At 41.3% G+C, this 25,220-nt stretch overlaps 2 protein-coding genes across 3 annotated transcripts; both read left to right on the top strand.

Annotated features, from left to right (window-relative positions):
* The first annotated feature begins 603 nt into the window (after positions 1–603).
* On the top strand, positions 604–20,258 carry Lix1l (limb and CNS expressed 1 like). The gene is made up of 6 exons (XM_026380977.2): positions 604–932; positions 8,988–9,151; positions 11,985–12,125; positions 16,407–16,502; positions 17,138–17,215; positions 17,481–20,258. Exons 1-6 carry the CDS (start codon positions 641–643, stop codon positions 17,721–17,723), a joined length of 1,014 nt encoding a protein of 337 aa, XP_026236762.1. The 5' UTR covers positions 604–640; the 3' UTR covers positions 17,724–20,258.
* A 3,320-nt stretch (positions 20,259–23,578) lies between these two features.
* On the top strand, positions 23,579–25,198 carry Rbm8a (RNA binding motif protein 8A). Of its 2 annotated transcripts, none has more exons than XM_026380972.2 (6): positions 23,579–23,713; positions 23,962–24,021; positions 24,128–24,202; positions 24,330–24,466; positions 24,751–24,887; positions 24,997–25,198. In XM_026380972.2, exons 1-6 carry the CDS (start codon positions 23,647–23,649, stop codon positions 25,040–25,042), a joined length of 522 nt encoding a protein of 173 aa, XP_026236757.1. In that variant the 5' UTR covers positions 23,579–23,646; the 3' UTR covers positions 25,043–25,198. The 2 variants fall into 2 exon arrangements, with proteins under 2 accessions (XP_026236757.1, XP_026236756.1); XM_026380971.2 differs by having other exon boundaries at positions 23,581–23,713; positions 24,125–24,202.
* The last annotated feature ends 22 nt before the right edge of the window (positions 25,199–25,220 follow it).

Genomic DNA, 25,220 nt, shown 5'->3' on the forward strand with positions numbered 1-25,220 from the left:
TTTCTTTATTTATAAAATAATAATAAAAACTGGTTGTGATTGTGATTATTAAGTACAACAATGCACTAAGGCATATGACATACTGTATGCTCATTAAATGTCAGTAGTTTTTCTTGTTTCAGTTCCATCACCAATTACCATGTGATCTTTGGCAAGTCACATCATTTCTCCGAGCCAGTTTCCTCATCTACATCGATAAAATAAGGTGATGGGACAAATGAGCTCTCTCACTGTGTCTACCATTCATCCCAGCCTGGCATCCAGGCCTATTTTTCCTTCAAGCCCCGCCCCAGGGGTCTGGGCGGATTTCTAGTGCTCCCCGCAGGATTCCCCAAGACGCCCCGCAGCTCTGCCCTCCCAGACCGAGGATATCGTTTTTTCCTCTTCGCATTGGTTCTCCGCACCTCCAACTTCCTCAGTGATTCGCTTCTGGTGGCCTGAGAGCCCGCCCCCTCCCTCCCTCTCGCTGGTGATTGGCACGGGACCCGGATCTTCCCCGCCTCCACTTGACTGACAGCTGGGCCGCGGCCCCGCCCCGGCCCCGGCCCCGCCCCGGCCCCGGCGCTCGCTGGCTGGGCTGGCTGGGACCGTTAGCTCGCCAGGCTGGCAGGCTCCGGGCCCTCCTCCGCTGGCCGTCGGGATGGAGACGATGCGAGCACAACGACTGCAGCCCGGAGTGGGCACCAGCGGAAGGGGGACTCTTCGAGCGCTGCGCCCCGGGGTGACTGGGGCCGCGGCCACCGCCGCCACACCCCCAGCGGGCCCCCCGCCGGCCCCACCGCCCCCGGCACCGCCCCCGCCGCCGCTCCTCCTGTCCGGGGCCCCCGGAATGCCCCTGCCGCCCGGCGCCGCCGGCAGCCCCGCGGTGCTGCGCGAGGCGGTGGAGGCCGTGGTGAGGAGCTTCGCCAAGCACACGCAGGGCTACGGCCGAGGTGAGTCCGAGCCCGCTCGGCGGACGCCCTCTTCCCGGGAGCCGGGTCCCGCGGCCTCGGCCCTTTTCCTGGCGAGAAGCCCTCCCAGGCATGTCCTTTTGGGGAGTCTCCCTCTGGGCTCCACACGAGCACAAGCACCCACTCGGGCACTCTGTGGAATCATGATACCTTGTCCCGTCCCCTACTTCCAGATGGTCCTCTTTTGGCTTCCTGGTGTGGGATCCCATCCTTTATCTCAGCTCTGAGCGACTTCTCATCTGTATATCCTTTCAGTCTTTCTGGTGTCAGTGATTCCTGGACCGCCCTGCTAAGTGACTCCATCTCCTTAGCTTTGGCTTTTTAATTCTTTACTTACTTACTTCACTCTGAAGTCTCCAGTGCAACTTCTGATTTGCTGGGGAGTTAGTGCCTTCACAAGTCACAGTAATTGTGCCTTTAAATCTGGACCCATACCGTTGAGCCCATGCCAGCTTCCTGTGACTTAGTAGCTCACTTTTGTCTTTTTAGTATGGAGTCTCAGAACTCTGGCCTCTGTCTGTCTGGCTCTGCTTTCCTGGCCCTTACCCAGGAACTGAGGATAAATCCCAGGCCTTGGCTCTCTGAATGCTAAATTCTGTGGAAATGAGCCAGGTAGAAACCCTATTTCGGTTAGAAATCTTCAGCTTAAAGATGCCTGATTTCTAGGAAGGGGAATGTGAGGATTTTCTTTGTTGTTTTTGTTTAACTAGTGTAGAGTTTCTTGTCTGAGTTCTAGTTCCAAATTTATAGTTTAAGTAACAAGGAATATATGACTGGTGTGGGATTCAGAATTTAAGTCTGAAATTTTCAAGACATCATTTCTTCTGCTTGGCCAAGTCCTGTTTGATCCAGAAGTAACTATGTCTTTAACTTTCTAGTTTGATACAGAGACAATTTGCAGAGCTTTCTCTATAGACAATAATGAGGTTTTTTTTTTTTTTTTTTTTTTTTTTTGAGAGAGTATAGTGAAAAGAACACGTATGTGTACAGGCTTCAGAGACTTCTGTCACTTGCTAGCTCTGTCTTTGGGGAAAGAAACAATCACACTGAGCTTCACCTTTCTCAGGGGTTATGATGTGGATTGAGAAATTGCAACTGAAAATATAATGGGTACTTGTAATTCTTATTATCATCTCAAATTCATTGATTCATATTTCCTTAAGACCGTGTCTCTCCCACTTTTAAGTCCTGATATTGTAAACCCAGAGAGTCCAATGAAAACAGATTTTTAGATCCAGTTTGCTGTCTGTGCCTAATCATTAATTTACTATTAGTTTCTCTTCATTTTTCATACAATTTTTACTCCTACCATGGAGCAGGTACTTTGCAAGATGCTGGATATACAAATGGATGTGATTCTGAAATTCATCAAGAGTCCATACAGTTATGTTTCTAGTTTAATTCATGGGTTTAACAAGGCTATGTGATGGGATGGCCATCAGCCATTATCCTGATGTTTGTTCGGATCTCTTTAAGTCAAGACCAAGGGAAAGTCTTTGCCTCTGGGCATAGGAATAGCCAGGAGTGATCAACCTAAATCTGAATTCTTCCTCTGGGAAACTTATTGGTGTTCATTAAAATTATAGAGGAGTGTACCCTTTTTCCTTGTCTATGTTACCTGGAAAGCCTCTGGTTTGGCTTCCAAACTGGGTGTCTTATAAAACCTTAATTTCCTCAGAAAGGATGAGGGAACAAAGAGATTGTGCTGACAAAGAGCAGTCACTCAGGCTTCAGACTCTGTGGTGATTCTCTCCTCCAGTCTCCTCCAGTCTCCCCGCCTCCTCATTATTCTCGAGTTACCCATTTCCAGTCTGGGTGTCCAGCCAGAGTTTGGCAGATAGTTCAGCTTTAGGCAAGCAAAATCTCTGCCGATTTGGCTCAGAAGTCCTTTACCACATGGAACCACTTATTCTGCTCCGATTAATAGGTGAAGCTGCCATTGGCATGTACCCACATACCCGTGTGACTGATGGCATGGTAATTGGGGGATGGCTCTATTCCCCTGAAAACAATTTACTTTGGTCTCTGTCCAAATCATTTTCTGATCCAACAATGCCTTGCACATCATCTTCAATCCACATCCTTCATCTTCTTCCTGTCTACTCAAATTCATCCTTTTCAGTTCAGTCTTTAGATTCATTTTCCACTCATATTGGATCGAAGCATTTAAGCAAAAAAGCTCTTCTCTTATTTTACCTATTTGTCCTTTATCTCCCCATGCCTCTCACCTGCCTGAGAGACACACATAGTTCTGTTTGCTGTTGGATCTTTTATGTATATATATTTTTCCTTTCCTTTCCTTTCTTTTCTTTCTTTTTATGTGGTGCTGAAGATCGAAACTATTGCCTCCCATGTGCTAGGCAAGTGCTCTACGATTGAGCCTCAACCCCAGCCCTTATGTTGGATCTTAATCAGTTTAAAGTGTGTGTGTGTGTGTATATATATATATATATATATATATATATATAGAGAGAGAGAGAGAGAGAGAGAGAGAGAGAGAGAGAGAGAGAGAGAAAGAGAGAATTTGGGATCAGAGAACCTGGCCCTGCCAAATAATGGCTGTGCAGCTTGGAGAAAATGCTTAATCTCTCTATGCCTCATCTATTTTGTTTATTCATTTAACAAATATTTATTGATTACCAGATGCAGTGGTGAACAAGGCAGTCTTCTTGATGGAGTTCACAGTCTGCTTCACAGATCATGTGAGGATTAATGGTATAATAAAGCAGGATAGTACAATAAAAAGGGTTGGCTTTGTAAACAAATGAATATTTTTTTCTAAACCCTGTTCTGCTACTTCTGGCCTTTTCCTTGTTTGCTTTTAGTGAAATGGATGTTATCATACCTATTTTGATAGTTTTGTGTGAATTAAATGAAAACATGAATGTCAAGCATGCAGCACATAGTACTCAATGAGTGATTGCTATTACTGTGCATTTGTAAATGCTTTGAAAACTGTACATATGATGGGCATTGTTCACATTACTATGTTTCTCTCCCCTTTTTTCCACATAGCATGTAGATCTTCTCTCATGTTTAACATCTGGCAGTCCCTAAACTGGCATGATTGAGCAAGTCACTTTCCTTGCTTTATAACTGTTATATTTCCATCTGCAAGCCTCTTGTTTTGGAATTATTGCTCTCCCATTATATTACAATAGGGCTATGTAATTGGAGATTTTGCCCACCTACTCTACTGCGCTGACTAAATGAATCTTATGTAATATTTTCTGTTTAATCTTTCCTCTTCATCAGGTTTTTCTAAAAGTGATTGAATTACACTGATTGGTCTGAATATTACCAGTTTTTAGAAATGTTAGATTAATCCCAATATTAGTTTCTTACAGCTGCTGTAACAAATTCTCACAAATTTTGCTGCTTAAAACAACAGAAGTTTATTCGCCCACAGCTCTGTTAGTATTAAATCCAAAGTCAGTATCACTGAGCCACAAATCAAGGTGTGGGCAAGGAGGTGTTCTCTCCAGAAATTTAAAGGAGAGTTCATTCCTTGCCGATTCCAGCTTCTGCTGACATTCCTTGGCTTGTGGCTCTCTCTCTCCAATCTCTGCCTCCATGCCTTTCCTCTTCTGTATTTTGCCAAATCTGAGCTCCCTCTTATAAGGACACTTTTGATTGCATTTAGGGCCCAACAGGATAATCTAGGATAATCTCCCCACATTGCAAAGTCTTTGTCACATAAGGTAATATTCACAGGTCCCAGAGATTAGACATACATCTAGGCAGAAGGTATTATTGAGCCTAGCCTAGTCCCCTATTGAAGTCACTGGTGCTTTACAGTCCCTCCCTTCCAAAGAGACTGTGCATTATAAGCTTATTAATTTTAAAGCTATTCCCTTTAAAAAATGAAATAGAGCAGAATATTTTTAACTACCTTGACTATTTTCCATAATAACTTGAACGAAGGTAGGCCAGCCTATTCTCACAAACATGTATGATCAGGGAAAACCTTTTTATTAATCTCTCAATTTTATTAGCTATTTATTATCTATTTATCCCTGCTTCCTTACCACAATATTATATTTATTATTGTAATATAAAATTTTTTCTGTAGTTCATTGTTGCTTTTTGTTTTTTGAGTGCTGGGGATTGGACCTAGGGCTTCAAGAATGCTAAGCATCTGTACCACTGAGATACACCCAACCCAGCCCCCAGGTGTTGTTTTAATGTCTCCATTCTGGTGGACAAATGGTCTTTACCTCTCATACCACTTAGACATGCATCTAATATTTCATCTTCTAAAGGTAGAAAACAAATCATTCTCTTTTGTGTTGTCATTAAATGTCATGACATAGACATTCTTCCTGTCTTGGTCTTTCTGATGCCCTTCAGCCCATCTGTCATTGCCAACCAGAAAGCAATCGTATCTGCCCAATGTGTCTGTTTCCTCCCTCACTCTTCTTTACTCATATGTAAACCATTATATTCATGATTTCTCATAGAAAATAAAACTACAGATACCACTCCCACACCCAGAAATGCTCACATGTATGTATGCAGGCACGCGCACATGCACGCACACATTACTTACCAGGTTTATGGGGGTTATGAACCCTATGAGGTTGAGCTGTGAACAGGATCCCGAACCCTGGATTAAGATTCCCAAATGCCCCAACTGTTACATTTGTGTGACCTCAAGCAAATCATCTGCCCTTCCTTAGTCTCAGCTCTAAAAATCACTCCCTGAACATTTTCAAGTGCAGATCACAATTAATTGCTTTTTTTCCTGACCATTTTGTGTAGTTTCTCATTTCATACTCACATTTCTGAAGTAAGACTTCCCATTTCCTATGGATTTGAGTGATAATTAAAAAAAAAAAAAAACAGTCCTATACTCTGTGAAGAGAGGGATTTAACTGGATGTAGAATAGACATATGCTTTTTACTAGGACCTTCCCAATTATGGTGGTCTCCTCCCCTTCTTCTTTATTCCACTGTTCTCCCTGTTGTTTGCATGTCAGGAAAGCTGTCACTCAGTGCATTGTGCTAGATTGTCTCAAAGAGGGAACTGGGGCTGAAAAGATCTCAATGGAAAGAACAAAGATGGATAAGCTTTCTGGGCAGAAGTGACCTTTAAAGAGCCCTTGCCAAAACTAAGGGTGGGAAAGAGAATGTTTCCTTTTCATGCTCCCTTTTAATAGAAGACTGAACATTCTAAAAAGTCAGTTAAGTATAAGGTAGTAGAGAAGAGCTTATTCTGCTTTTCAAACTCCGGCTAGAATATGGGGTCCTGGTTTCAGTTTGAGAGCAGGTGAGATAACATTATTGGTCACTAGGTTTTGAACACTAGCTGGCAGGGATTGTGTTATTCTTTGTATCTCTAATGACTACAGTGAGCTGGGTACCTATTAAATCTCGAGTTCTTAATGAAAATGTGCAGATCAGATCTCCTGCTGTAGGGAGCATAAGTGACTGACAGCCTCAGCTCCTGCCCCCTCTAAGTCCATCACCACATTTGTACCGAGGCCCATCTTGTTGTACACTGCTCCCAGACAATGACTGAGCATAACAGGAGTATTAATGCAGGCACACCTTGTTAAGATTGTGGGATTCCTTTGATATGAGGACTTCCCACTGGCTTGAGCAAACCTTTCTTGGAACAACCTGCAGTCTGAAGCATCTAAACCTCCTTCTTTCCTTCTCTTCTATATGTATCAGACCTCACTGCGATCTGAAGGCTCTCCCCGTCTTCTCCTACTTCCTCTCTAGAAAATCTTTTACATGTCTATCCTATTTGGATGTCTTCTTGGCAGACCTGAATTAGCACAATATGAAAGAGTGAATGAGTCCTTGTTGTTTGTAAGAGTGAGAAAGTGATCATGTGGCAATATATTGGAGAGCACGTTTGACAATTTATTATGAGGCCTTGAAGCCATTTGAAATGTTTGGAACCCTAGAGTCAAAGGAAAAATTATGTTTTATAAAGGTAAAATGATCTCATTCCCCCTGTTTAAAATCCTTCAGTTGCTTCCCATCTCACCCTAGGATAAAGCCAGTGCTCTGACAGGGCCTTTAGGCCCTACCTGGTCTGGTTCATACCTCCCTTTTTAAGCCCATCTTGCATTCCATTCCCCTCACTCTTTTGTAGCCACATTGGCCTTCTTTTAGTCCCTTCATTTACCATGTTCCCTGCTGTCATACAGCCTTTGGACGTGCTGTTTCTTATGCTCAGGGCACTATTCTTTTACTTTTTATCTGGTGGATTCCTGCTCACACCTCAGCTTAGATATCAACTCTTCAGGGTAACTTTCTTTACTAGAGCAGATATTCCTACATTGCCCACTATCTGCCTCTCCTAGCACTTATCACAGTTGGAATTTTATGTATGTTTGAGATGATTTAACATCTTTTTTCCTCTTTACACTGTGTACATGTTACATTCCCTCTTTAGAATGTATTCTACTATTTATTATAGCTTAGAACAGTCTGGCATAGAGAAAGTACTTGCTGCCTATTTGTGGACTAAATACTTGTAGGAAGTGTTCTGGAATACAGGGTCAGGTCTGGAGTTTGATTTTACTCTACTTCAATCTAATAAGTTAGCCAGTTACTCTTTCTTGGATGTTGGCAGAAGTCAAGAGATTTCTGGGTCAGAAATAAAGAACTTTATTACTCATAGCACAGCAGGTAACATGAGCATTGTGGTGCATCAGTTCCCCTTGTCTCCCGAGTCTTATGTGGAGGACTCAGGTGGATGCTACACAGGCCATAGGTTATATCATGAGAGGAACACTGAACTTGGGGAAACTACCATTTTATTATAAGCAGTAGCAAGATTGTTCTTTGTCTTAGAGGGAGGCATTACCTCATCCCTCAAGGTCCATTGGTGTAAACACAGTCCTGAGAAATGGTCCAAGTTAAGAGCAGTCAGGACTTTATACTCTTGACATGCTCAGCAAGGTTTAAAGGAGTAGAAGAGACCCTTGTAGGAGTGCTTCCCAACATACTGTTCCTCCACAAATAATTTTTACCCAATTAAAGATTCAGGGGCTGGGGATGTGGCTCAACTGGTAGCGCGCTCGCCTGGAGTGCGTGCGGTCCGGGTTCGATCCTCAGCACCACATACCAACAAAGATATTGTGTCCGCCGAGAACTAAAAAATAAATATTAAAAATAAAATTCTAAAAAAAAAAAAAAAAGATTCAGAAGAGAATTGGTCTCCTCACTTTGTTTCATAGTATACACATATTATTCCAGGCTGGAAAGGGAATCCGGTCATTGGTTTGCTCACTAGAAGCATAAGCTTGAGAATGGCTAATAGCCATATTTCCTTAAGCAGTAGTATTGCCCAGTGGTTTAAGGACATTGACTGGGGAAATAGGACTCCCTAAATTTGATTCTTAACTCTGCTACTTTCTAGTTTTTATAACCTTGGGCCAGTTATTTAACCCCACTATGCCTTATTTCCCTCATCTGTAAAATGAGAATAACAAAAGTACGTACCTCATAAGGTTGTTAGGATTAAATGAGCCAGGCACTTAGGGAAATGCCTGACATACAATCAGTGTTTAATAACTGTTAACACTTATTATTGTGATGGTTGTTATTGTCCTAGGGCAGCTGACCAGTTGTAGAATAATCCACTTATACTTCATTAGGTAGAGAGAATGGTCTGCTGACCTTGGAAACTATGCCTCTGATTTTAAGTTATTTTCTTCTGGTATCTAGGACAAATCAAAGTGTGATCTGGAGAGTGGAGGAGAGGAGGACAGGCTTAATCTGGTCTTCCTATACAAATTAGCTTGATCATATTCTACGTTTATTGATTTAAATTACTTTTTTTCTTGTTTGTTTTGCAGTGCTGGGGATTGAGCCCAGGGCAAGTGCTGTACCACTAAGCTACATCCCCAGCCCCAATTTAAATGGGTCTATCTAAGTGGCAAAAGATAGGAAGTTAAGGAACTCTTATTGTGTGTGCAGATTACAGGTACCATACTGAAGTATAGCACCACTTAGAGGTGTGATTGTTGCTGAACTTAACTACTTCTTTTTCTTTCTTCTTCTTCTTCTTTTTTATAGTGAATGTGGTGGAGGCGCTTCAGGAATTCTGGCAGATGAAACAGTCCCGTGGGGCTGACTTGAAAAATGGAGCTCTAGTGGTTTATGAGATGGTTCCCTCCAACAGCCCTCCCTATGTCTGCTATGTCACCCTACCTGGGGGAAGTTGCTTTGGGAGTTTCCAGGTAAGAGTTGTGAGGCAGCAGTGGTAAAGCTGAATCTTAGGTGCTAATAAGAACTTTATCACTTTGGCCATTACATTTCTGCATGAAATCACATATTTGAGGACTTAAGCCAATCTGGAAAAATCATTCTCACAAGCATCTGAAGCTCATTGGATCACAAAATCACATCAGTAGCATGTTTTTCTTTCAGCCTGCAAAAATCAAACCTATTTATTTATTTATTTTTTAGTTATAGATGGATATAATACCTTTATTTTACTTATTTATATGTGGTGCTGAGGATCAAACCCAGTGCCTCACACATGCTCGGCAAGTGCTCTACCAACCCCAGCCCCTCAAACCAATTTTGATTTTGCACAAACACTGAATATATCAGACTATTAGCATCCGACCCTTATTCTGATCTGGGTCCATTATTGCATTCCAACTTCTTGCTGTGTCTTCTTGAGGATATAGATCAATATTCCCTTTCCTCCCACCCCCCAGTGTTTTTCACAGGTATTTACAAAAGAAAGCAATGTTTGGATTCTCTAAGAGATCAAAGGGGAGAGGCTGATTATGGTGAGGTAAGGAGCTCCTCATCTTCTAAGAGTTAGGTGATTAAATTTTCATTCTCTTGATTGCCCTCTGGCCTCAGTTTTCCCATCTATAACATGAAAGAGACATGATATGTTGTTTCTTTCTGGGTATTTTTGTTGTCATCATTGTTTGTTTGTGATGCCAGGGATCAAACCCAGGACATTATGCATGCTAAGTCTACTTTCTTACTTACTACTGGATTCCCATTACCAGATTCAGAACCCAGCACATAGTAGATACCTGATAAATCTGTTGCATGAATGAGAGCCACTGCAGCTCAGTTCCTGCCTCAAACAGAAACATTTCAAATCAGGTGACTAAAATTTTTTCCCTCAGAACCTCAGCTACTTCAGAGAAATAAATATATGTCCCAGATAACTAATATTTATACTTTTTTTATGGTACTAGGGATTGAACCCAGAGGCTCTACCAGGAGCTACATATTCAACCCTTTTTTTTTTTTTTTTTAAACAGAGCCTCTCACTAAGCTGCTCCAGGCTGTCCTTGAACTTGTGCCTCTCTACCTTACCCTCCTGAGTAGCTGGGGATCACAGGCATGTGCAACTGCACCTGGCTTATGCTTTCTCTTATTAGAGAAAATATCTTTCCTCCTCTTTCCCACCTTATCACAATGCTAAATAATAATTTAATAATTTTATGATGATGCCCATAATTGAACAATTATAGTGATTTGATTTCTGTTATTTTCTTTTTCTTTTTTTTTTTTTTAAGAGAGAGTGAGAGGGGAGGGAGGGAGGGAGAGAGAGAGAGAGAGAGAGAATTTTTTTTTTTAATATTTATTTTTTAGTTCTCAGCGGACACAACATCTTTGTTTGTATGTGGTGCTGAGGATGGAACCCGGGCCACACGCATGCCAGGCGAGCGCACTACCGCTTGAGCCACATCCCCAGCCCTGATTTCTGTTATTTTCTAAAAGAGTAGAATTATCTATCTTGGATTTTTTTAGCTTACATATTTTATATCTACTTTGGTAGGTGAAATTTTTCCTGGTAGTTTTCTTCACAGATAACTTTTTCAGAAAAAGCACTAATGAGTGGAGTGGGCAGCAGATTAGAAATAGAAAAGTAGGAACAGAAAAACTAAAGAAGCCAAAAGACTTAGGGTTAATGTGTGAAGCTCCATATATTGTTCCAGAGAGGACTGTCAGCTAAAGGAAGTTAGACATTTAATGATAATAAGGATGGCAAAGTGCTGAACATATCCTGGTCTAATTTCTAAAACTGCAACATTAACTGTCCTTCTTTTAATCTTAAAACATAAATGACAAGGGCACAGGGGTCTTTGAATCGGCCAGCAAAGGTGGATTATAAAGGAATACTCTGGTAGCCAGAAATGTGAAGTTGAAAGAGTTAAGACTTGAAAACCAAAGTTTCCCTGTGATAACCTGTTAGAAATAATGTAAAAACATGAGTTAATTTTTAAGTTTTTCTTGCTTTCCTTTCCTAGCCACCTCTATTCTCCTTGCTTCCAATGCCGGGAAGAAGACTAAATTTACTCAGACCTCTTCTGGGATAAGTCCTTTGGCTCATGACATTATCAGGGGAAATGCCTGTTCACAGCTGAAAGTGAAATCCATGAATCCCAGATAGGTGCCTGATAGAGACAAGAGGCCTTCTCTGCAGAAGCAGCCTACAGAGAGCTTTGTTCTAATCTTGGATTATCTAGAGGAATCCAAAAATCTTGCTTGTCTAGAGAACAAGAGAACAAGATACAGATTTCTAATAAGCTGGCCAGAATCTGACTTTGGAGTAATTGTTGACAGTTTAAACAGAGGTATTGGGCTGGGGATGTGGCTCAAGCGGTAGCGCGCTCGTCTGGCATGCGTGCAGCCGGGTTCGATCCTCAGCACCACATATAAACAAAGATGTTGTGTCTGCCAAGAACTAAAAAATAAATATTAAAAAATTCAAAAAAATAAAAAAAAATAAACAGAGGTATTTTTCAAGTCTAGTGGTCATGTGCTGACTTCAGCGGCCTTACTAGTTCTGATTCAGTTTTCTAGGAGCTGTAGTCGTCTCCAGTTCTTTAATGACTTCAGGATGTTGAATCAAAAGTCTGTTTCCAAACATCCCAATCATTTTACAATAAAAACTTTGTAAAGCGTGTTGAACACAAGTGATTTATCTAAAGAGTGTCCACTTTGTTCTCTATCTTAAGTGTCTCCCTCCCACTGTTTCTTCCTGTCTCTCAGATACACATGTACACATATTCTCACTTTCTCTTCTCTGCCTAGTTTTGCCCCACAAAAGCGGAGGCCAGGAGGAGTGCTGCAAAGATTGCATTAATGAACTCTGTGTTTAATGAACATCCTTCCCGAAGAATCACTGATGAGTTCATTGAGAAGAGTGTCTCTGAGGCCCTGGCATCTTTCAATGTAAGTACTTGGAACTGGAAGGAAGGAGAGTAGGGGATGGGAAAACTGACTGGTTCCTTGTTTCCTTTTCTGTCTACATCTCTGTTCTGCTGATTATCTGTTAATTTTTTGTATGTCCTACACTCCTTATATCTCTGTCCCTAATTTCATACCTATGTTTATATGCTTTTTTGTTGTGTAGTCTCTTTCATTGTATCTTTTTGGTGTCTAGAAACATTTAAGTGAAGATTTATGGTATTCTAGAGCTCCTTAATAAATGAAAATTGAGCTTGAATTTTGTTTTTCATAATTTTGATTTAAAACCCTAGTCACTTATAATTTTTCACTAAAAAAAGAGGATTTTTTTTTGTGGTGCTAGGGATTGAACCGAGTGTCTGCTAGACAAGCACTGTATCACTGAGGTATACCCTTTCCCTACATTGTTTTGTGGTGCTGGGGATGGAACCATGGCTTTACACATGCTAAGCAAGTGTTCTATCACTGAGCTCCACCCCAAGACCTTTTTTTTTTTTAAAGTTATACAGAAAAGAACATTTATTTTGACTTATGATTTTGGTCCAAGGATGAGGGGATTCATCTGGAGGTGGCTTTCTTGCTGGTGAGGTGGTACCAGGTATTACATGGCAAGAGGAAGTGTGTGAGAGCTGTTCTATCCCATATGACTGCATTTATTGTACTTGTTTCCCTCCTCCATTACTTCAACTTCTCAATAAAGAACCCCTTTATAGGGCTGGGGCTGGGGCTCAGTGGTAGAGCGCTTGCCTAGCACGTGTGGGGCCCTGGGTTCAAACCTCAGCACCACATAAAATATAAATAAATAGAGTTAAAAATAAATAAACAAAAAAATACTGATAAAAGAAAAAGAACCCCTTTTTGGGGGGGCTGGGGTTGTGGTTCAGTAATAGAGCAGTTGCCTAGCTTGTGTGAGGTACTGGGTTCAATAAAGATTTTTTTTTTGATGGACCTTTATTTTATTTATTTATATGTGGTGCTGAGAATTGAACCCAGTGCCTCACACAAACCAGGCAAGTGCACTACTGATAAACCACAACCCCAGCCCTAATAAAAATATATTTTTTAAAAGAACCCCTTTTTTATACAATGTTTTATCATTTTCCCTTTTAGGAACAGGAGAATTATCTACTTCCTTTTCTCTTCTTCTTCTTCTTTTTTTTAGTTATAGTTGGACACAAACCTTTATTTTATTTCTTTATGTTTATGTGGTGCTAAGGATCAAACCTTGGGCCTCGCACACACTAGGCGAGTGCTCTACCACTGAGTCACAGCCCCAACCCCAAATTATCTACTTTCTTTAAAAGGAACATCTAGGGGCTAGGGATGTGGCTCACTGGTAGAGCTTTGCGTAGCATGTGTGAGGCATTGGGTTGATTCTCAGTGCTGCATATAAATAAATAAATAAATAAAATAAAGGTCCATTGACAACTAAAAAATATTTTTTTTAGGATCAAATTATATATTTTTTTATTGGTTGTTCAAAACATTACAAAGCTCTTGACATATCAGATTTCATACATTAGATTAAAGTGGGTTATGAACTCCCATTTTTACCCCAATTACAGATTGCAGAATCACATCAGTTACACATCCACATTTAAAAAATATTTTTAAAAAGAACATTTGTTCTTTCAAATTATCATGGTGATGTGATAATAATCATAAATAACAGGGATCAGTATAAGGGATTTTTATGTACTTTATCTCATTTGATCATTATGATAACCCTGGAAGTATAAGTATTATTATTACCCCTGTTTAACAGATGAAAAGACTAAACCACAGAAGTGAAGTTTTGCTTAAAGTGATATAGTGAGTAAGTGATACACCATGATTAGGATACAGATAGATCTAGCTGAGGGATGCCTCCTAGGAAAGAACACTGCTTTCTTCCTTCCTCCCTACAGACCACCGACAGGGTGAAAAAGTCAGACTGATTCTCTGTTTCTGTTCTGTTTACATTTAGTTAATGTGTAATTACATAACGCCAAACTGCTTTATTTATGAATTTTATAGATTAGTTGTTGAACACTGTAAATCACAATTTGTCTTTCCTCTGTTACTTAGAACCCATCTGTTTTCCTCCCATTATTCTTTGTCCTAATCAACAGCATCCTTAGAGAATAACAATTTTATTTTATTTTCTTACAGTTTTGATAGTGGGAATTGAACCCAGGGGTGCTCTTCCCCTGAGCTACATCCCCAATACCTTTTTATTTTTATTTTGCAACAGGGTCTCTCTAAACTGCTTAGGATTTTGCTAAATTGCTGTGGATGGCCTTGAACTTGGGATCGTCCTGCCTCAGAATCCTGAGTGACTTGACCACTACCTGATTAATAAAATCATTTTAAATCAGTCAGTTCAAAATCAGGAAAGTGCATTTGCTACTCTTCATCTAATGGTATTATAAAATAAAATATTTGTTTGGATTATAGAAAGCAGGATGTGCACTAGCATATAGGCTCTGAATTTACTGTATTGAAATTATGGTTCTACCAGCTATATAACTTTGAGCAAGTTATCTCATTAAGTCTGTTTCCTCATCTACCAAATAGGTTAAAAATTACACATGACACATAAGGTTAATGGATAAAAGAGATATTTAAGCACTTAGCACGTTATCAGTTTAAATGCAAGTAACAGAAAATCCCACATCAAATTAAGGAAATTAGCAAAGAAAGGAAATTCATTATCTAAAATGACAGGAAGTCTACAAGTAGGGCAGATTTCATGATTGGTTGATTCCGTGGATCAAGAATATCATCATGGCTGGGTGCGGGGGACACATGCCTGTAATCCCAGCAGTTTGGGAAACTGAGACAGGAGGATTGCGAGTTCAATGCCAGCCTCAGCAATGGTGAGGCGCTAAGCAACTCAGTGAGACCCTGTCTCTAAATAAAATTTTAAAAACAGGGCTGGGGATGTGGCTCAGTGGCCAGGTGCCCCCTGATTTCAATTCTTGGTGCAAAAAAAAAAAAAAAAAGAAAGAAAACAAAGAACGTCATCACATCTACAGCTGGTCATGATATGCGTGCCTGTAGTCCCAGCTACTAGGGATGCTGAGGCAGGAGGACAACTTGAGCCCAGGAGTTGGAGGCTATCCTGGGCAACATAGTAAGACGCCATTTTGGGAGGTGAGGAGTTAAGGAGTCAGGGGAGCCAAGTGTGTTGGTGCATCCCTGTAATCCCATCTAGTCTGATATATTCCAGATTGATTACAGGTGTGCCATGATTTTTGAACCCCTCAGCTCTCAGGAGACTGGGCAATGCCTGGGATGGATGGACTCCTTTGTTTGAAGTCACTGTGCTTGCCAGCAACCTCTTCTGTATACTCAGTTAGCTATACAGATAAGGATTATTTCATATGTGCCGTGTCATGGAAAAGTTTGGTAAGCACTGAATAAGGTGTCACAGTGAACAATTACTGGCACAAATAAAATAGTTACTTGCTTCAGAGTTCTAAAGCCTAATTTTTTAAAAGTTTTCAATCTTTTAAGAATATTTTTTAGGGGCTGGGGATGTGGCTCAAGCGGTAGCGCGCTCGCCTGGCATGCGTGCGGCCCGGGTTCGATCCTCAGCACCACATACCAACAAAGATGTTGTGTCAGCCGAGAACTAAAAAATAAATATTAAAAATTCTCTCTCTCTCTCTCTCTCTCTCCTCTCTCACTCTCTCTTTAAAAAAAAAAAGAATATTTTTTAGTTGTCAATGGTCTTTATTTTATTTATTTATAAGTGGTGCTGAGAATTGAACCCGGTGCCTCACACATGCTAGGCAAGCTCTCTACCACTGAGCCACAATCCCAGTCCCCTAAAACCTAACTTTAAAGATTACATTTTCCCTTCCAGTTAAAGCCTCCAATTTAATGTGTTGGGAATAATTTTTAAAAATAAAAGGACCGGGATGTAATTCAATGGTAAAGTACCTCTGGGTAAGAATTGAGATGTATTTTAAGTATAAAATATGTTTCAAAAACTTGGTTCAAAAAATGTAAAACACATAAAAGGCTGGGGTTCTGGCTCAGAGTAGAGCACTTGCCTAGCACGCATGAGGCCCTGGGTTCGAGCCTCAGCACCACATAAAAATAAATAAATAAAATAAAGGTATCCTGTCCATCTACAACTAAAAAATTTTTTTACTATAATGTGGCAACTGTGAAATCTAAAATTAAATATGTGGCTCATGTTTTTTTGTTGGATAGTGCTGCTCAAGATGATAATTCCAATTGGAAATCTATTTGTCTTTTCTTTTCCTCTGTTACCAGGGCAACAGGGAGGAAGCTGACAACCCAAATACAGGCATTGGTGCCTTCCGATTTATGTTAGAATCCAACAAGGGCAAGTCAATGTTGGAGTTCCAGGTACTATTCCACTACTTCCCTGGCTCTAATAACATGGTCAGACTGCTAATGTACACATAATGCTTCCTACTAATCTCTACTATAATTAGACTTTTTAAAAAGGAAGGAAAAGGAAGTAGAATATTTTTCAAAATATAAATACTTCCTTCCCCCAGGGATATATCAGAGTTGGTGATTAGAGATGCTTCCACAAGGGCTGGGGATGTGGCTCAAGCGGTAGCGCGCTCGCCTGGCATGCGTGCGACCCGGCGTGCGACCCGTGTTCGATCCTCAGCACCACATACCAACAAAGATGTTGTGCCCGCCGAGAACTAAAAAATAAATATTAAAAATTCTCTCTCTCTCCTCTCTCACTCTCTCTTTAAAAAAAAAAAAAGAGATGCTTCCACAAATATATTTTGTAAAAAAATTTCCCATGTGATTCTACCAATATCAGAGTCACTGTCCTGGGCTGAGATTGTGACTTGGCAGTAGTGCACTTGCCTGGCATGTGTGAGGTACTGGGTTAGATTCTCAGCACCAGGTATAAATAAATAAAATAAAGATCTATCAACAACTAAGAAAGAAAATTTTTAAAGGAAAAATTTCTTTTTAAAAAAATCACTGTCCTGGTACTACATATCTTCTTCCCCCAGGAGCTAATGACAGTGTTTCAACTGTTGCACTGGAATGGCAGCCTTAAGGCCATGAGGGAAAGACAGTGCTCTCGGCAGGTAAGAGATCTCAAGAGTGAGAGGGACAGGGTGGCTGCTGTGGTAAGGGAAGCAAGCCTGTGGGTACTGGTGGCGAAGGCTGAAAGCCTTCAGTGCCCTCTTCACTGCACTCCACCAGGAAGTCTTCCTTAGGAATCTCCCTGGAGGGCCTCAGGTGCTGCTTCAGCGAGGACTCCAGAGCTAAGAGACTAGTCCCAGGTGGGCCTGTGTGGCATGATATGAACCTTTATCTTCTCAGTGATCTTCAATTCCTCTCTGCATCCAGGAGGTGTTGGCTCATTATTCCCACCGAGCCCTAGATGACGATATTCGCCACCAAATGGCCTTGGACTGGGTGAGCCGGGAGCAGAGTGTGCCCGGGGCACTTTCTAGAGAGCTGGCCTCCACTGAACGGGAATTGGATGAAGCCCGGCTGGCAGGCAAGGAGCTGCGCTTCCACAAGGAGAAGAAAGATATTCTCATGCTGGCTGCTGGGCAGTTGGGCAATATGCATTCTTCCAACTGCTAGGCATCTACCTTCATACTCCCTCTCCTTTCTCCTTTCCTGGACCTTTTTTGTATGTCTCCTCTCTAAGACTTAGGATGATTTCTGTACATACTTACTCAATTTTATACTTTAAAATATATATATATATGTATAAACCACACCTGGATTCCCATTTGCTAGGAGATCTCTTTTCTAACTTCCAGGTTTGGGGACCTCTCCATTCACTTTATGAGAAAGAGCAGGCTGTCTTTGGAGCTTGTACACTTCCAGATTAATTCTGTATAGTCATTTCACTAACACAGTATGATCAAGTGTTCATGTCTCCCTTTAAAATAACGGGTACACCTATGTACCCCACCCTCACCCTCATTCTTGCATTTTTTTTTTGGTCTCAAACAGGGTATGAGTAAGAAATCTTTGGCTTTGGTTTATCTTGAGCTGGATCTGCTTGGTATCTCCCCCGTCCCCACCACTACCTTACTCCTTTCTTTGTCTCTACTAACTCTTTGTTTTGAGGGTTCCCTACCCTATTATTCAGAAAGGAGTGAAAATCTGGTTTATTATTTTTAAATTATTCCTGAGAAATTGCCCATCAATACAAGAGGAATTATAAACACAATTCATGGGGTTACTTCCTAATTTGCTTGGAAGCATTCTCTATATGATTTTGGAAGTCCAGATTTCTAGAAATACTCTATAGTAAGATGGGGGTAAGGGGTTAGGCTGGTTATCATTCAGTATTCCCTTTTCACTTCTCCCCTGCTCGCCTAGCTTAGTTAAACCTTAAACCTTCTACCTGCAGAGACTGGTAGAAAGTAAACTTCTATCCCGACCACCATCCACATTATTTTGCTCTTTAAAAGTAATATCTGTTCCATTTGGTAAGTGAGGGCCAGATTTCTCTCCCTACCACCAAACTGGTACTGTTTACTGCCTTAGATGTACGTAGTTTAGATTCTTATTTCTTTCTTTTCCTTTTCCTCCACATTGATTATTAGAACACGAGTTGATTAGGAAAATAAGATAAGCCTTTGGCATTTTGGTACTTCCTAATTGAAAACTTAAGAGTCTGCAAGAGGGGAAAGAGAATCAATGATCAGCTATTTGTGTTTTAATATGGTTCTTCTCTCCAGCTCTTTCTTGGGTAAAGTAAGAAGTGATCTAGAATACAGAAAGAGCATTCTCCTTTTGGAAAACTATATGTGCTGAGATAGATTTCCCTCTTTGCTTCTGTGATCTCCTTTATATATTATTGTTCAGTGCACTTTCCAAACTGAGTTTGGGAAGTTTAATGCTTCTGCATTTGGACTTTTTATTTATACAGAATTTTCTTTTAAAAGTAGATTAGGAAACAGACCACTTTGCTCTTTGGATTAGATAACAAGATGAAAGGCAGATTTCTTGCTTTTGGAATCATCTTGGTGACCAGTACATATGGAATCAGAGATAAAGAATCCAGCTACAATTTTATTAGTGCTTGAAAGTGGCTTCCTTGATTCTCTAAGCCCCATCTTTATATTCCATGAAACACATGTAATATTGGAGTAGAGCTCCTACATTAAATAATAGGTATATCTGGTTTTATTTATATTTATAACCACCCCCCCCAATCATAAACCCACCAGTTTCTCCTGTGCTCCTTTCTCTGGGAAGAAGTGTTAAGGGTGTGAGTTTTGGGAAGAATTGTCCTTGTACTTCCTAGATTTATTCTTTTTATCAAATACCCCCAAATCCCAAACAATTTGAGAAAAATTGTTCCCTTATCTGTCCAATTTTGTTGTCAAAGATTTTAGTTATCTTCTAATGCTTTCTATGTATTTTATATGTATAATTTTATACAATTAAAATAGATTTTTGTCTAGTGAGCCAGAATGACTCTTTCTTGAGACCTATGTATCAGAGAAGCCTAAAATGGCTCCATTCATTTACACATTACAGAAGAATTCTGAGTATTTTGGGAGTGGTAAAAATAAAATTGCACTGCAGGGGAAAGGCATTCTGCCTCCCCTTCTCCAGACATTTAAGGAGTCTGATTTTTTTTTTCTCCTTGGTACTGGGGATAGTACCCAGGGGTGCTTAACTAATAAGCCACATCCCTAACCCTTTTAATTTTTGAGACAAGGTCTAAGTTGCTTTGGTGCCTCACTAAATTGCTGAAGCTGGCTTTGAACTTTTGATCCTCCGGCCTCAGCTCTTTAGCCACTGGGATTACAGGCATGTGCCTGGAATGGAGCCTGAATTTTGTCTTTGGCCCTTTCTCTTCAGCTCTACTCATTCCCACTCTCTCACAACTACAGTGATTTAAACTCCTCTATACACACAATTCTACAATCTATTTCTTCCATCCCAACTTGTTCTGAGCTTTTACATCTATACTTCCACATACCGGACTTCGCTACCTGGAGGTGACAGGAGTACCATGACATCACGTATCAAAAGTAGAGCCCATTTTTCCAAACTTGCTCCTCTTTGATGTTCTAAGTCTGTTATTTGAATTATTATCTACCTAATTTTCTAAGCTAGAAACTTTAGGTCCATCATTCAATCAGATACTACTCTTTTTTCCGGTACCAGGGTTTGAACCCAGGGGTGCTTAGCCACTGAGCCACATCCCCAGCCCCCTTTTTTTTTTTTAATATTTTATCTAGAGACAGGGTCTCACTGAATTGCTTAGGGCTTCACTAAATTGCTGAGGCTGGCTTTGAACTCATAATCCTTCTGCCTCAGCCTCCCAAATGGCTGGGATTACAGGCGCATGCCACCACACCTGGCCAGACACTACTCTGGAGCCTACCTCCTATATAAATTGTTTTGTCCGTATTTACCGTCATAGTTCATGTCTTTCTCATATCTGGACTGGATACTGCAATAGCTTCCTAATTGGTTTTTATGTTCCTTAATATCCTTCACTTTACTCTGATATTCCTTAGTGAAATACTACTGCCATTCATATCCTTAAACCATTGTTTAGCTGTTTTTACTTTGAGGAATACTTCCAAAAGTTTTAGATGGGAACCATTAATGTTACCTGAGATGATTTTAGGTGATATTTTTTATTAGTCTTCAATAATTATGCTTTTATCTGAATTTATAGTAGAAAAATATTGGTTTTCACTTATGGAAGTAATATTAAAATTTCCTGTTGGTGTAAATTTGTGCTTACCAAAGCCTATTTAAGGAAGAATAGTAAGCAAAAATAATATGGGGACTACCTGCAAATATTAAAAATCATGAGTACTCAAAAAATATTTGAAGTAGAGAAATTTGTTTATAGGAAAAATTTCAAAATACTTAGTATGGCAATTTGACCCTAAACTATGCCTCCAGACTTATTTCCCAGTCACATAGCATCAGGCATACAGAATTTCTTTTGCGGGGGGAGGCAAAGAGGTTTATTACACTGATGTCTAATGCAATCCACTGTGAAATTATAGTACACATAAATATTTATGTCCTGTGTAACACAGCATGAAAATGCTAGAATGCAAATAGTTGAAAGTCAAAGAAAAATGCCAGAGCTCTAGTCAAAATGCAAGATGTTAACACATCTGCCCTAACTCTATTTTATTCAGGAAAGGGCTAGGGGAGAAAGCAAAATATAAACTAGGAGACTGCCTGATAAATAAAATCATAAAAATCAATGACAGAGAGACTTTGAATAAATACACAAGATAAATTAATATTTAATTACTTAGTGTTCATGTTCACTAAAAAACCAGTTTTTTACTATATACTGAACATTGAACTCGATTGGGGGGTGCTTGATATACCTTTTTTATGATAAATAATGAATTTCTTTTCAAAATCGATCTTATTCTAGGCGACAAGGAGACCTCTAATGATTTCAGAAAGCAGTAATCAGTACAAGCGACATTTCTTAGACATAATGCGCACTGCAATAAACCTGTAAACTAATAACACAAATTAAAAGAACAATAACACAACTCAATGCTTGAAAATTGTTATGGTTTGTATCTTAAATGTCTCTAAAGGCTCAGGGGTTGAAAAGTTGGTCTCTGGCCTGTGATGCTATCCTAAGTGGTGGAACACTTAGGAAATGGGATCCCGAGAAAGGAACTGAGGCTATTGTGAGGTAGGAATGAAAAGAAATAAAAGAGAAATAGAAAGAGGACAAAAGGGAAGGAAAAATAGACTGTAACTTTAATCTGGAAGCATTTTGCTAAAGTTTCTCAGACATTTTTTTTCTCCCCAGGCTGGTTTTTTCCCTTAGGCTTGTCACTCCCAGTTTTGAGAGATCTATAAATCTTTTTTTTTTTTTTTTTGAGAGAGAGAGAGAGAGAGAATGAATTTAATATTTATTTTTTAGTTTTCAGCGGACACAACATCTTTATTTGTATGTGGTGCTGAGGATCCAACCCAGCGCCGCACGCACGCCAAGCAAGCATGCTACCACTTGAGCCACATCCCCAGCCCCCCAGAAGTGTTCTTGATACTGCCATTATGATAGCAGTTATCACTTTCATAGTGTACTGTATATAGTGAGTGCTATCAATGCAATTATTTATCCTCTTGCCAGCAATTCTTCTAATATTAGACACACATATAGGCATAACTATTTGATTAATAAGTGAATCTGCAGCCTGCTATTGTTGAAGGTGTACATAAGGATTCCAGAACTTGGGGGCAATATAGGTTTTACTTCAACTCCTAGGTTTTTGAAGGTAGAACACCTGTTCCATCATCAAAGAACTAAAGCCATTATTTTATTTAAGGCCATGCCTTTCCTTCCTTAATTTCCAGAGGGTGGCAGGGAGCATTTGAAAGATATAGCTTTAAAAAAAATTTTTAAAGGCATGGTTAGCCACTACTGTAATCCCAGAGACTCCGGAGGCTGGCAGGAGGATTAAGTATGCGGATGGCCTCAGCAATTTAGCAAGATCTGTCTCCAAATAAAAAGTAAAAAGGGGTCTGAGGAGGTATTTCAGTGGTTTCATCCCCTACAGCCGGGTTTCAACCGCAGCCTTGTGTGTTGGTTTTCTTGGGAAGAAATGCGGGGCTGGCGGTCCGTTCTGGGAGGTGTTTTGTTTCTGGGTTTTTTTTTTTTTTGGTCCAGGGACGAACCCAGGGCCGTTTAGCCACTGAGCCCCATCCCCAGCCCTTTTTATGACTTACTTAGAGACAGGGTTTCACCGAGTTGTTCAGGGCCCCGCTAAGTTGCTGAAGCTGGCTCTGAACTTGTGATCCTCCAGCCTCAGCCTCCGGCCTGGAGCAGCTAAACTTTTTCTGCGGCGTGGGATGTGATTCCCGGGTCTCGCACCTGCTAGGCCAGCGCGCTACCGCCGAGCTACCTCCCCAGCCCTGATCTGAACCTCCTCTCTTTTCTTTTTAGGGCTTCTATCATGGATGGGGTGCTTCTCAGAACAGGGTACAGGCCTAGAATTTTTTTTTTTTTTTTTAAAGAGAGAGTGAGAGAGGAGAGAGAGAGAGAGAATTTTTTTTTTAATATTTATTTTTTAGTTCTCGGCGGACACAACATCTTTGTTGGTATGTGGTGCTGAGGATCGAACCCGGGTCGCACGCATGCCAGACGAGCACGCTACCGCTTGAGCCACATCCCCAGCCCCAGGCCTAGAATTTTTAAGATAAAAAATTTTTAAATTCTTCCATTCCCTACTTTGGAATGAAAGCTGCCCTTCAGCAAGGAATTAGGCCCGGTCTCAAGATTAAACGGAAGCCATTGACTCCTCCTAGTTTGTCCCGGCCCATGCAGCTGGTCTCAGCTCGTGACCTACCAAGATGGCTACCAAATCCTTCCGGCATCTTTTTGAACTAGGCCCGCCCTTAGTGCGTACTTTTACCGCGCCGAGGGCGGGACTTAAAGGTGGGCTGTGATTGGTCATCTTGGCGACCTTTCCCCTCTGCGACAGCCTGCCGAGGTGCCTAGTTGCCCGGCGGTCCGGACGAGCGCTAGTACAGAGGCAAGATGGCTGACGTGCTGGATCTTCATGAGGCCGGAGGCGAGGATTTCGCCATGGATGAGGATGGGGACGGTGAGGACAGTGGAGGCGGCTACGGGAAGCGGGGAAGGTGCGAGAGAAGAGTGTAACAGGAAAAAGGTCCTGGGGCGGACGGATGGGAGCGGGGAGTGCGGTCTCGGTGCGAGACTCCTCCCCCTTCGGAAGGAACGGGGCGGGCCCGGAGGGGACAGCCTGGCGGCGGCTCACGCTCTCGGCGTGTTGGGATACACTTGTCATAAATGACTCTCTTGTTACCCATCCTTTCTCCTCTGGGGCTTCAGAGAGTATCCACAAACTTAAAGAAAAAGCGAAGAAAAGGAAGGGCCGCGGCTTTGGTTCAGGTGAGCGTGGGGACTTGAGGTCGAGAGGCTTGTCGGCGGGAGCGGAGTTGGGGCCCCCGGGCCCCCGGGGAGAGTCTCCGTGATCTGGTTGTGTTCTCTATAGAAGAGGGGTCCCGAGCGCGGATGCGAGAGGATTATGACAGTGTGGAGCAGGACGGCGATGAGCCTGGACCACAACGCTGTGAGTAAGGTGGAGCCTGCGGAGAGCGTGTCTGTGGGCAGTTAAAACCCGAGCTCACTCCGGAGTCTGCACTTACGGCATTCCCCTGTCCCAGGCGCGCGCACAGCCACCCTTTCTTCCCCAACAGCTGTTGAAGGCTGGATTCTCTTTGTCACTGGAGTCCATGAGGAAGCGACTGAAGAAGACATTCATGACAAATTTGCAGAATATGGCGAAATAAAAAACATCCACCTTAACCTGGATAGGCGCACAGGATACCTGAAGGTATCCTAAGCGACTCGTTATTGCCTTCCTTTCCCCTTGGCCTTGGTGGTTCTGTTTGCTGCGGTTCAAATAAAATGACATAGGAAATTGATTCTGTTGGACAAAGAAAAGAGACGGAGACAAACAAAACAGACACCTGTGTACAGTAGGGACATACGATGTACATTCATTGTGTAAAGCTTTTAGGTTTTTCTTTTTTAAGTATGAATTTATATTTGAGGATGAGGATACTTGATGCTTGGTAAAACAGGAAGGTTTTAACATCTTACTTTTCACTTACCCAGGGTTATACTCTAGTTGAATATGAAACATACAAAGAGGCCCAGGCTGCTATGGAAGGACTCAATGGCCAGGATTTGATGGGACAGCAGATCAGCGTAGATTGGTGTTTTGTTCGAGGTCCACCCAAAGGCAAGAGAAGGTAAAATGGAGAGGGCAAACACTGTTGGTGAAGGGAACATGAATAAAACTGAACAAGGACATTTTATTATATCCTATGATGAATTCCCTGCCTTCCTCTTTTTCCCTAGAGGTGGACGAAGGCGCAGCAGGAGTCCAGACCGGAGACGTCGTTGACAGTTCCTCTCTTGTCCAGGTGGTCTCTCCAAGATTCCATTTGGCTATGCAAGCCGTCAACAAATAGGGCTGAAGTGGAACTCACTCTGTTTATATTTAAACTGTTATCCTGTTTACTGTTTCTTTTGAGTCATGAATAAATGTCCCTTTTTAGTTTTTGGTTTTCTACACTTAAAAT

Source organism: Urocitellus parryii, chromosome 11, assembly GCF_045843805.1.
Source record: "Urocitellus parryii isolate mUroPar1 chromosome 11, mUroPar1.hap1, whole genome shotgun sequence".
NCBI classification, from domain to species: Eukaryota; Metazoa; Chordata; class Mammalia; order Rodentia; family Sciuridae; genus Urocitellus; species Urocitellus parryii.

Bases quoted from the DNA above. Each gene is read 5' to 3' on its own strand.
- Rbm8a (XM_026380971.2), top strand. From the start codon at position 23,647: ATGGCTGACGTGCTGGATCTTCATGAGGCCGGAGGCGAGGATTTCGCC. The intron at 24,022-24,124 runs GTGAGCGTGGGG...TGTTCTCTATAG, and splicing joins GGGCCGCGGCTTTGGTTCAG to AAGAGGGGTCCCGAGCGCGG. The intron at 24,888-24,996 runs GTAAAATGGAGA...CTTTTTCCCTAG, and splicing joins CCACCCAAAGGCAAGAGAAG to AGGTGGACGAAGGCGCAGCA.
- Lix1l (XM_026380977.2), top strand. From the start codon at position 641: ATGGAGACGATGCGAGCACAACGACTGCAGCCCGGAGTGGGCACCAGC. The intron at 12,126-16,406 runs GTAAGTACTTGG...CTCTGTTACCAG, and splicing joins AGGCCCTGGCATCTTTCAAT to GGCAACAGGGAGGAAGCTGA. The intron at 17,216-17,480 runs GTAAGAGATCTC...CTCTGCATCCAG, and splicing joins AAAGACAGTGCTCTCGGCAG to GAGGTGTTGGCTCATTATTC.